The sequence below is a fragment of the Andrographis paniculata genome, unplaced genomic scaffold, assembly GCF_009805555.1.
Source record: "Andrographis paniculata isolate CXL003 unplaced genomic scaffold, ASM980555v1 Contig66END, whole genome shotgun sequence".
In the NCBI taxonomy this organism is placed as follows: Eukaryota; Viridiplantae; Streptophyta; class Magnoliopsida; order Lamiales; family Acanthaceae; genus Andrographis; species Andrographis paniculata.
In genome coordinates, this window is record NW_026137602.1 from 1,150,235 (window position 1) to 1,163,595 (window position 13,361).

Sequence of the window (13,361 nt, forward strand, 5' to 3'; positions counted from 1 at the left end):
GCACATTAAAGAAAATGATGAATGTTATGTTGTTAAGTTGTGGACTACCCCAAAACATGTTGAGAGGCTATTTTCAGTAGTAATTATCTGCTTAACTTAATTCCTCAAAAAGGAATGGACAAGACCTCTTATATGAACTGTGAAAAGATCAGAAACTATCTTACAAACACCTTCGAGTCTAGGGGTGTCTTGCTACGGTAGTTGTGTTACATCCCAAACGAGTGAGAATCAGTCCTAAAATAGTGAAATGCATTTTCTTCGGATATGTACATAATAATACAACTTATCGATTCTTGGTATTCGATTGAAATATTTCGGATATCTCAAAGAACACGATACAAAATAAAAAAAATGCATTGTTCTTTGACAACGTGTTCCCTGCAAAGGTAGGCGCTAAATTTAGTTTGGCCAACTGAGAACATGAAACCGTGGATCAAGTTCGAATGGAAATAGATGAATCTGAATCTGAACCAGGTCAAGAACCTAAGCTTCGAAGAAAGAAACAAGCACGAGTTGAAAAGTCATTTTGAAATGACTATTTCACTTATCTATCTGAAGATGAGTCTCAAATATATGTTGAGGTGATGAGGTCTTCTAAAGCGCCGCTTTGAAAAGAAGTCGTAAAAGTGAAATAGATTATATTATCCAGAATTACACTTGAAAACTTGTAAATTTCCCACTTGGCTCGAAACCTCTTGGATCAAGGTGGATCTTCAATAGGAAATTAAAATCAGATGGCACAATAGACAAATACAAGGCCAGACTTGTAATAAAAGGTTACAACCAGTGAGAAGGCTTAGATTACTTTGACAACTATTCTCTTGTCATGAGAATAACATCTATTAGGATGATCTTGGAAATAACCACTCTGTAGAATTTTAAATTACATTAAGTGAATGTAAACATGGCATTTATATAGAACAACCGGAAGGCTTACTATTCTATGAAAAGAAAACAAAGTTTGTAAACTCGTGAACTGAATGTATAGACTCAAACAAGCTCCAAAAAAATGTCATAAGAAATTCAATCATACTATAATGGATAGTGGTTTCAAAATCAATGAATGCAATTAGTGTATAACGTAAAGAACACTGAGTCGGGTTATGTAATTTTATGCCTTTACAAAGACGATATACTCATCATAGGTAGCAACGACAAAATCGTCAAGTCTACCAAAGATATGTTAAAGTTTAAATTCAAAATGAAATATATAGGTCTTGCTGATGTGATCTTAGGAATTAAGATCAAAAGAACCAAAGATGGTCTAATACTAAGTCAAACTCATTATGTAGACAAAATTCTTGAAAACTTTAGCAAAGATGACACAAGAATAGCAAAAACCCCATCGGACACAAGTATCCATTTATCCAGGAACTATAGAGAGTGTGTATCCCAAATCAAATACGCTCGGATAGTTGGAAGCTTGATGTACCTGATGAGTTGTACCAGACCTGACACAACTTATACTATAAGTAAATTGAGTATGTTAATGAGCTATCCAAGTTGCGAGCAATGGTAAGCCATCATTCACGTACTTAGGTACTTACATTACACTTGAGATTACAGGTTGCACTGTAGCAGACATCCATCTATAATAGAAGACTACTCAGACACAAACTGGATATCTAGTACTTTTAATTTGAGATTAACTATGGATATGTGTTCACACTAGGTAGGCAACAATCTCATGAAAATTCTCAAAACAAACAGTGATTGCTAAACCCACAATGGAATGAGGTCATTGTGCTGGATAAAGTTAGAGAAGAGGAGGAATGGATTCACCATATCCTTGGGACTATTCAAAAATGGGATAAACCCATCTTCATCATTACCCTCTATTGTGACAGTAAATATGCTATAGACAGAGCAGAGAACATAATGTATTAATGGCAAAAGTCGGTACATTCGTCGGAGACAACTCCATAGAAAAATTGATCACAACTAAGATTATTGTTGTATACGAAAAATTGTGATATTTCTATAAAGACAAAATTTTGTACAAATTATATTTAATTTTAATTTAAAGCAGGTCTTATTTTCTAAATGGGTCATTTGATTCTCTTTCCCGGTCGATGTGTTTTTCCAACTTAGATTTGGATGACTTCTTTGATCGGAAGAGATTTGGTGTTTGGTTTGGTTTTTCGGGACTTTGGACGGCTTTGGTCTCCGTGCGGGCAAATTTGATTGTCGACTTTGAATTTGAAGACTTCTTTTGATGGATAATCCGAAGGAATTTGGTTTTCGGTTGGCTTTGCCGGACTTTGGAGGGCTTTGGTTTCCGCGCAACCAATTTGATTGTCGACTTTGGATTTGATGTCTTTTTTGGACGATCTGAAGGAATTTGGTCTTCGGTTGGCTTTTCTGGACTTTGGAGTGATTTTTCTATATATGGGCGAATTTGATTGTCAACTTTGAATTTGATGCCTTTTTTGGACGATTCGAAGGAATTTGGTCTTTGATTGGCTTTGCCAGACTTTGGAAAGCTTTTGTCTCCGTGCGGACGATTTGATCGTTAACTTTGGATTTGATGGATTTGGGGGTTTGATCTTTAAGGATGAGGATTTAGTACTCCATAACGCTTTTGGCAGCGTGTCCCTTTGACTTTTGGATGAAGAGGGCTGGATTTGCTGATTTGGTGATGAACACGATGAACATCTTGAAGTTTTGAGAGGAACTTTGTAGGCTTTCCCTTGGCTTTGACGGGTTCTTCTACGGCTTTTGAAGCTTTGATCTTTCCTCTGGCTTGGACATACGACGAAAAACGTCAATTCATCGATTCGTCAACCAATATTGGATCATATGTCCAAATCAGAGACTTTTCAACAAAGAACGCTTCAAAGGACACGAAGAACAATGCAGAAAGTCTAGAGAGACTTACCCTTGCTCGAGTCTTCAAATGAACTTGGGTATATCAAATGAATTGGCTAGGACTCTTATTTATAAGGGAGGATAGTCTTGGCTTCCTTTTCGGATGGTGTCACATGACACATTCTGAATGGTCAATAGGAAGATTTTATAATATTTCATTTTTCATCAGATGCCGTTTTCTATTCTTAAAAAATTTGATTATGTGTCTTCTTTTGTCGTCAATATCTTTATATTATTTCCTTTCTCGGAAGATATTAATTATAATATTTCCTTTATTGACAAGATTTATTTAATTTATTGTCAAATTTATTATGACTCTATATGTGCACATAATATTTGTATGATATCTTCCATTTTAAGTAGATTTTGCATTAATTGTTCATATTTACTGTACAAAAATTAACATATATGCATAATTAAATATCACATATTTATATTATTGGAATTTTTTTTTCAAAATACATGATATTTAATTGAAATTAGGTATTTATTTTTTAATGCCTACAATTGCTATAGACCTTGTTGCGTCAAATGATAACCTAGCGGATCCTCTAACAATGAGATTAAACCATAATGCAAATTGCAAATTGACTAGAGGAATGTCATTCAAATCTCATGAGAAATAAGTTTTATAAAAAGAAAATCCAACCTAGAAATATTGGATATCCAAGAATTAGTAGGTTCAATGCAACAACTTACCTATAAGACAATTACTAGGAAATTGAAGAGTTCAAGGACAATATTTCTACTGGATAGTTGGTAAAGAAACATATTGTTCAAAGAAATGGTCAAAGAAAAAACTACTTATCCTATGCAGAATTCATCATTTTTTTTCATCAAGTCATCGTGTTTTCCTCTTTTATGTGGGGATTTTTGGAGGTATGTATGTGAAAGAGGAAGAATATGATAATATGAAAAGTTGTGTCCCACGTTAGAAAAATAAACAAACTCACCCCTATTTAGTAATGTTTTGATCCCAATAATAATAAATTGGTCGATTGGGATATGAATTGGGTTGGACTTGGAGTGGGCTTGGTTTGAGCTTGGCTTGGGCTAACTCATAATTATAAATCAAGACTTGGGTCTTGGGCGGTGGGGGCTTGTGGGCCGAACTCAATAACATTGAAATTCAAGTAATTCAATTTTATATTTTATTTGATTTAAATATTTTTGGTTGATTAAAATGTTTGATATATTGAATATAATAAAATAATTGAAACCGAATGCAACATGCATAACAAAGTGAGGATGATTATGATTTGGGAAAAAAATATCAATTTTAGTCTGAATATAATTCAAATTAATCAATTTTGATCTCAATATAAAAAAAATTATCAATTTTGGTTCCAATATAAATCATTTTAATCAATTTTTGTCACACTCTTACAAATCCAACAGAAAATATTGACATGGACTTAACGAAAATAACGTGACGTCTAACTTGGATGATACACAACTATGCTTTATTGTACACGACTGTGTACATACCTCTCTTCTTTTTCTTCCCCATTACGTCCGACGATAGTACTACTCTGACACTTGCGTCTCGAATTGGAAACCTTCAATTCAATATTTTCTGGTGACCGTGACTTCCTGGCAGAGGAAAACTTCATGAGGATTTTGGCGGTCTTCTTGGTGGATAAGGAGGAAGCGGGTATGAAGAAATAAATAGAACCACTCTTTAGGTCAATTTTCGGTGAAAGGATGAGGATACAACGGAGCAAGGCTTTGTGAAAAGGTGATTGGGGTGGTTGGCTAGAACGTCGCCGGAGGTGACCCAACCCGTGAGCTCGTTGACGGATTCGTACATGGATGACCCAGAACAAATCTAGGGCTCCGCAAAAAAGCACGCAAGCCAAACAACACTGCAAAGCCTTGCTCCGGCGGCTCCCACGCTGCCTGCCGTAACCCATCCTCTCATTGGAAACCGACCTAAAGACGGCTCCATTGACTTTCTCATGCCCGCCGGGGAGACCGCCAAAACCCTAGGAAGTTTTCTGCCTCCAGGAAGTTGTTGTTGCCGGAAAATATTGAATTGAAGGCTTTCAGTGGAGATGCAGGCGTCGGAGCAGTACTACCGTTGGACGTAATAGGGAAGAAGAAGAAGAAAAGTATGTCCATGGTCGTGTTGTCACAGTACAAGGCCGTGAATAATTCTACACAGTCGTATATCGTCCAGGTCAGACGTCACCTCATCTCCGTTAAGTTCATGTTATTATTTTCCGTTGGATTTGTAACGGTGGAACTAAAATTAATTTAAATTTTTTATATTGTAATCAAAATTGATTAATTCTAATTATATTGAGACCAAAATTATTATTATTTTCATACTATATTTATATTATTTTAAATCTTAACAAGATCCTAGCAAAGTTGTTTGAATTTCATGGTTGGATTCATAATGAAATAATTGATCTCTAAGTTGATTTGTTCTATCTTGGTTGATCTCAAGTGATTTGTTCTATCTTGGAAGAAGCAACTCATCGGGGGCTTAAATTACTTCAAGAAGATCGTGTACAACAAACAACTCCAATATATTCTTTAATCCATGATTCAAATATGTTATTCGATCAAATTCTCATGTCGATTTTCATTATTGGATTCTAATAACAACCTCCACCACCATCGTGATCAATATCATATCCGAGTAATACACCAAAATATTACACATAAATATATATATATAATTAAAATACAAATGAATGAATAATGCTAATTATTATTATTATTATTATTATTATGATTTATGATGTAGGAATTCGCAGCAGCTACCAAAAAGTGGGCACTGGATAAACCCCCAATCGAACTTAATACCCTGCAAATTAGGCCCGACAGACAAGTCACACTAGGCGAACTATGTGTGGCAAGTGACCTGAGGCGTCGACGGTTTGAATCCATTACCTCACGGTCACACGTCCAACCCCTACACCATCAGGCCATCCCTTACGGGACATGAATAATGCTAATTATTATAAATAGTGGCCAGAACCACAGGCCAACCCACTCCAATGGAGCACATACACCCAAACGGAAGTCGATTCGTTTAATTCGCATTTTAATGGATCTATAAATCAAAACGAAACAACAATAAACCTTCTTCGAAAGCGAGTAAAATTTTACTGACCTATTTGCTCATTCATCGTATCCTTCCATACCAAAACTGGAATTCAATTAAGTGGAAATCAAGACAACACACACAAATAAAAAAAATGCTAAATAGGAAAATAGTTTTCAGAAAGCGTCAAGTCAAGTCGAAAAAGGAATAACAGATAGATGAATCTGATCAGTCGAAAGTTGAACAACAAAAAGAACAGGGCAACCAATCACCACATCAAAAATAAGAAGGAAGCACTTTCTAATCATCTTTTCCTTCACAGTAGTAGTAATAATAACAATGATTCAAACATTCTTGATATTCAACATCCTCAAGACAAATAGTCTCCCTCCTATCCTATTCACAAGTGCAACTAGAACACACATAAACAAAAAACCTCTGTTCCTATTCCTCTATTAAAAACTTTTATAAACGAAAATCAACAAGTATGATACCAAGTTTCAAGACAAGGACTCACTCATTGATTCTCAAAAACCTCAAACTTAATTTCAAGGAGCACATCATATAATCAATCAATGAAGCAAGCAAGCAAGATGTATATAATAATCTGCAACCAAGTCCATCCCTAGAGCATAAAAAAGAAATTACAGAGGCAAGGCAAGCAAAGGCATTTGAGATGAGATCAGAGCCAATCTTTCTCCTGCAGCTTCAATGGCAAATAGACCTCGGTTAGATACTGAAAGCCGAAGGAGCTCAAGGCCTGAATTTCGGCCTTGTGCTTGGACTTGACCATCAAATTCAACTCCTCCACCCACCCGGGATTCTTCTTCACGAAATCCTCCTCCAACAAATCCTTCCCCGTCTTGATATCCTGATCCGTCATTGGCAGCCGGCACTGCTCCGGAATCCTGTACTTATCAAGATCACTCGGTCTGACCCCAAGCCACTTGATTTCTGGCGTCGTAAGATTGGCACTGTCGTACGACATGTTCTTGGAACCGCAGCCGTAAACCGACAAGATCTTGAGCCCGTACGGATCGCTGTCGACGAGGGCCAGAACGGGCAGCTTCAGCTCCATCTTCATCTTCCGTAAGAAGAGGCGAGTGGCGACGTCCGGCTGCCCTTTGGCGGTGACGATAATGCAGGGGAATCGATTGTAGAATCGATCCTCGGCTAACCGCATATAGGCAGCATCCTTTTCTACGAGGAGGATGAATAGAGCGTCGCTCTGCATATCGCCCACACGATCGATGTTTGGAGGAATGGCCTTCCCGCCCATCCCCATTTTGGTGCAATCGATCATGTCGCCGTTGTCGCTGAACATCAGGCGGCCGACGACGACGCCTTTCTCGGCGGCGACGACGTTCAGGCTGGAGCGAGTGCAGCCGAGGATGCAGGAGACGTCGTCGAGGATGGCGTCGGATTGAGTCTGGTCCTGGAAGAGCTTGACGTCGGTGTAGAAGAGGTCGCGCTTGGTGACGTGGATGTTCTTCAGGCAGAGCTGGTGGATGAGCTGCAGGATGCGGGTGGTTATGGTGGCCTTCCGGACGGAGGAGACGTTGGCGAAGGGGCGGCTGGAGGATTTGTCCTTGAGGACGATGCGGTCCAGCTCGGGGACGTACAGCTGGTTCGCGGCGGCGCGGGACGGCACGCCGAACGAGAAGCCGTTGCCGGAGAGGATGGAGTGCGCCAGCGAGAGAGCGAGCGATTCGATGGTGGATTGGACGGAGGACAGGGGGAGGTCGGTGACTTCGCGGCAGGCGGCGGAGAGGTTGAGATCGGCGAGCGCGACGGGCCTTGGGGCGGAGGAGGCGGCGGCGGCGGCTGATTTGAGGGTTCTCAGAGTTTGAAGGATGGTGGGATCGGATTTGAGCTTGGATTTGAAGGGAAGCGCTTCGCCGGATTCGGAATCGGAGTTGGACTCGGCGGCTGCTCGGCGGCGCTTTTTTCTATCGGCCATGGTGATGGCGGGAATAAAATGCGGTCAACTGATAATTAGGGTTTTATTAGATGAGTCTCTCTCTCTCTCTCCCCCCCCCCCCCCCCCCCCTCTCTCTCTCTCTCTCCCTTTTTTTTTCTTTTTTTTTTAAGTAAAAACTATTCTTTTATAAATATTCTTAACCGCCATTAAAATTTTCTCTTTTTTAATACTATTAACATTTAAAATTTAATTAATTAATTTAATTTTTATACACATAATTATTTTTAAATATATTGGATTAATACTGTGTGGAACTTTGATTTTTTTTTTAACAATAAAAATAATATTAATATTTTAAGAAATATATTTATTATTAATAATTCATGTATTTGATTGAAAATTCAAAGTTTAGATTTGAGTTTTGAATGATAATTTTTTTTATATAATTTGAATAATATGATTATAAATAAATATTGATATAATACTTTAAATATAAAATTAATTTATAATATTTTCTTTATTTGAAATACTCCATTATGTTCATTTCGAAGGGTCCTTTGAAATTTTGTAGTAGATTAATTGTATTTTATTAGTCAGTTGAATTGTGTAAGAGGTTTTGTCATTTTTGTCATTTGAGTTTATATATATAATAATTGTATGCATAATGTTATATTTGTAATTTAAGTAAAAGTTAACCGTATTTTGGTATTATTATATGATTACATTTTCTAAAATAGGAAAATATATTTAAAATGAGACAAATATAAATAATAAAAATAGTACTTTGAATTATAACGAAATGAGTATTTTTTTATAATCATTGATGATGACTGAAGAGATACTAAAATGGAAAACACCATATGAAATGCTCCACAATGGTAAGCTAGTAATAGATCACTTGAAAGTCTTTGGATATTTATGCTATATATATAACTATGGTCCTCTTAAAAAAAGTTTTACCAAGAGGGTGTAAAGGCAATCTTTGTTGTTTATAAAAATGGAGTAAGGAGTACAAAGTGCTTGTTCCTACCACAAATAAGTTTGTGGTAACTAGGAATGTGGTATTATATGAGGATATATTTTTAGGAATAAAAACTGAGAGTAATAATACTCATAATATAACCCTAATGATTCTTGTTGAGCTAACAAGCTTCCAAGACAATTTGATTACTAGAAATCAAGATAAATCATTTGCTCCAGAAGTTATTGAAGTGTTGAGAACTCGCCACAATGCTTGACAGATGAGAATCTTCCTACAATATATCTCAACCCATCATACATCACAAGAGTTGTCAACATAGAGAATAAGGAATTTACAATAGCATAAGCCATAGGCATTCGTCTGATGTACAACAAAGACATCATGAAATGGTTAAAAGCTTGTGTAGTTAACAGATTATATATGCATTAGTGATTAGACATCAGATGAGGTATATAAATTTCACGAAGCAGACAAAAATCCTTATTGGATACAAACAATGAAAAAAGAGATTGCAGCACTATAGAATAGTAAAATATGGGAGGTTGTGGAGCTGCTATTAAAAAGAAAGAAATCCAATGGAAATGGATATACAAAATAAAAAGTGACAAAGATAGTTCAATCACTCATTAGAAAGTTAGGTTGGTGGCTAAAGGTTATTAATAAAAGCAAGTCAGGGATTATAATGAGTGTTTTGCTTCAGTTACCAAATGCACAACTATAAAATTAATGCTAGTCATAGTTGTGACAAAGGATTGACATATTCAACATGTGAATATTACTAATGCATTTCTACATGGTAAGATAAATGAAAATATCTATTTGCATCCACCACCAGGTTATTCTATTGCTCTAAATCAAGTAAGTCAGTTGAAGAAGTCCCTATATGGCATCAATTAGACACCTAGAGTGTTGTACAAGACACTCACTAAAAAAGTGGTTCAGTTTGGCTTATATTAATGATGATATGATCACTGCATATTTATCAAAAATAAAAATGAAAATTTATGAAATTTTATGTGTATGTTGATGATATATTATTTATAGGATCATCATGTAAATTGGTGCAAGAGGTGAAGAAGTACTTGAATGAAATGTTCACAATGAAGGATATGGGAGATCCAATTTCTTCTTTGGGATTGAAATCAAACAAACCCATAATGCATATTTTCTATCACTAGGTAGATACATTTATGACATAACATCTATGAAATATTAGAGGATATGAAAATACTAGAAGCTTCAACAACTTACACACTTCCAGCTAGAGTTAGGCTTTTTGCAATAGAAAATAAGTTCGTTGATGATGCATTTTGCTACAAAAGATTTATTGAAAAATTTTGTATTTGAACTTCGTCAAACCTAGTCTTTTTTTTTTTTCACAACACAATAACTTATTTTATATACAACCCAAACACATTGGAAATCTGCCTTGCATGTGCTAAGATATTTGAAAAGGACACAACACTATGATCTATATTTGAAGACATAGTCTTCTATTTACTTATAAGTATATGGTGATGTTAATTAGGGACCTATCTTGACTTCTAAAAATCAATCATCGGCAAATGTATTTTTTATGAGAGTAATTTAGTGTCAAGGAAGACAAATAGGCTACAATAAACATCTCTATTGTAGAAATGAAGTACCCCAGCATGTGTTCTGCTACGTGTGAGCTATTGTGGCTATCGTATTTACTCAAGACATTAAAAGTGGAAGTGATCACACTTATTCCATTGTATTGCGATAATCATGCTGCAATACTGTTATCCTACAAAAATAATTTTAAGCCAATCCAGAGGCCCACCAAGAAGATTCAGCTGCTGGAGATTGGACCGGCCCAAATGAAGAACAACCATCTTAACTGGCAGCCCAAACGGACCAACCCAAGGGAAAAGTTGAGGCCCTAGAAGTAAGCCCAATAATTGGGGTTGGAACCAGTCTAGAAATGGACAATTACGGATGAAAGAAAGTTGAGAAATGGGAGAAAATTTGTTCCTAAAATGAGGGGGGGGTTGGAGAAAATTTAGGAAGAGGCCTATATAAAGCAAAAGAAAAAGGGGAACAAGACATCCAACATCATCCGATCAAAACCTGCATAATTCAATCCCTAATTCCTACATTTTATTTTTTCATTTAAGATTATTATTCCTAAATTCTTGCTTAAATAATTTATTTAATTCAAGTTCTTCCTTAATTATTTCCTTATGTGTTTTTGCTTCTTTGTCTTCTTCGTAATTCAGAAAAGCAACACATAATTTTTTCATCAGTTCATTTTGATAGCAAGACTTAGCTCGAATACTTTCTCGAGTAGGCCGGGGAACCTTATTATTTTCGATTTTGACAGGCCTAATCTTAGTAGGCCATCATCGATGAATTTCAGCGACAACAGATTAGCACGCCCAGTGGGACTCCGACGAGTCTTGCACCTTTTAAGCAACCGAGGAGTCGCAAGTTACCATCACCGGAAAAATCTGCAATATCAAAAGATAAAGAAGCTACCGGTGAAACTTCGGCGTCGCGTGCACATAAACAACTCACGCAGGATGAGTCATCTGTTGCTCCGGGGAGTGGTGAAAGGATGTTGTCCATTCCTGGAAATGTCCTCCAAAATCATATATGTGGGGAGATCCAAACAGCCTTCCATGAATCGGCCTTGAATCTCTCTCAATATCTCGCAGACGTTCTGAAACCTACTATCCGAAACAAGATCGCATAGGCTTGAGAGGAGAAGTTGCGCAAAACGAAAGCACCGGCGGCCGGTCCCAGAGATGATAAAAATGCACTTCCAATGAAGGCAACACATGGAGGCACATTTGGATACCCTCCAACGACACTCCAGTATAGCAACGTCACCATACTAAGTAAAAGAAAATGAAAAAAATAACCTTTCGGATGAGACAGTGGCTGAAGGACCTTGGCGGTCCTCGGGTCAGGCCATATTAAGGCCGCCTCCACATTAAAGACATTCGGGGAACAAAGGGTACATGCCACCAGCCGCCCAATGGCAAAACAATCATTTGTTTGGTGGCGTGAGTGCGCTCACATCGCCCGTAAGGGCGAACGGTCAAGGAAATGTCCCTGCCAGAGAAGACAAGGCTGACCCTTAGGGGGCACGGCCGAGCACGGCCTCAACACCTCCGGCCTCTCATCCGGCTCCGAAGATGACTTGGGGGGCGTCCGTCCCACCTCCGAATCTGTCTTGGGGGGCAACTTCTGCTCCTCCGGGTCCATGGGGCTCAGCTCCGTCGGCTGTAGCAATGGCTTGGGGCTCGGGTGCACAAGCTCCGACCTTTCTGCCTTCTCCTAGGGGACAGGCAACATACCAGAAATCCCCCCTGCTGGACCAGCTGCACAACAGGGGTACGGACCTGTACAGCAGGGTTCTCCGATCAATTTCAAAAATTTTGTCCCTCAATGGGCAGCATCTCCGCGAGCGCCAGTCGAGGGGAATCGAGGATGTCCACCCCTGGCTAAACCCCCATAGGGCCATCAAAAATATTTTCTTCACATCCAGCTAGGCCTGGGGCAGCCTAGTGGATACGTTGAAGTGGCTCCTCCGACACGGTCGATTATCAACCCACAGGTTATCAAGGAAGCGATTCAGAGCCTGTATGGCGATCCTATCCGGCTTCCTGCTCGGCCGCACTATCAACGGCTGTTCCCGGATTAGATTGCCATTGATCACCCGCTCCTCCAGAATGCACGGGTCTCAAAATTCACATTGTTCTCAGGCGAGGATTCACGGTCCACTATTGAACACATCGGCCGGTTCACAGCATAGTGCAGAGAAGAGTTCGGGACCAATGATTGGTTCAAACTTCAACTATTCTCGATGTCCCTTACAGAGCCGACATTTACGTAGTATGCGTCTTTGCCGCCAAATTCGTGTAACACGTAGGCGGACCTTGAAAGGGCTTCCACGAACGTTTTTATTACCCGCTGCTGGAGGTGACGGTCTCAGATCTGACCAATCCATGGCAAAAGCACGACGAACTGATAGAACATTTTTTAGAGAGGTTACGCAGGGCCGAAGGGCGGTGCCAAGTTCGGATACCTGAAAATCAAGTGGTGAATATGGCTATCGATAATATAACGCACCAACTCTGGAAAAACTGGCCCTAAAGGAATATAATGACCTCCGGAAGCTTGCCGGAAAAGCAATTAAGGCAGAACAACTCCTCCGCGATTCTCAAACAGCTAGGCAGTAATTCAGAATCAAAACACATCTTGTCCAAGTCCAAGAGGATGAAACAAACCGCCCGGAGGAGCCAGATGAGACGTTCCTGGAAAAAATATCACAAGAAAATACGTATACTTTCCCGGCGCTCAAAGTACCATGGAGGAAGAAAGCCAACCCAAAGGTACAATACGCTTTCAATATATCTAAAACTGAGCAAGTCTTTGACTTTTTGTTGAAGGATAATCAACTCCGGTTTAAAGAAGTCCATAAAATGCCGTCCGACAAGGAATTGAGTGGAAAAGCCTATTGTAAATGGCATGGCTTGTTCGTACACCAGGTTGGGAGTTGTATCGCT

The 13,361-nt window shown here is 38.6% G+C and overlaps 1 protein-coding gene across 1 annotated transcript; it reads right to left on the reverse strand.

Annotated features, from left to right (window-relative positions):
- Positions 1–6,196: 6,196 nt before the first annotated feature.
- LOC127262941 (DNA topoisomerase 6 subunit A) lies at positions 6,197–7,955 on the reverse strand. Its single transcript, XM_051291812.1, has one exon. The coding sequence runs from the start codon at positions 7,881–7,883 to the stop codon at positions 6,606–6,608; it is 1,278 nt and encodes a 425-aa protein (XP_051147769.1). The 5' UTR covers positions 7,884–7,955; the 3' UTR covers positions 6,197–6,605.
- Between the last annotated feature and the right edge of the window lie 5,406 nt (positions 7,956–13,361).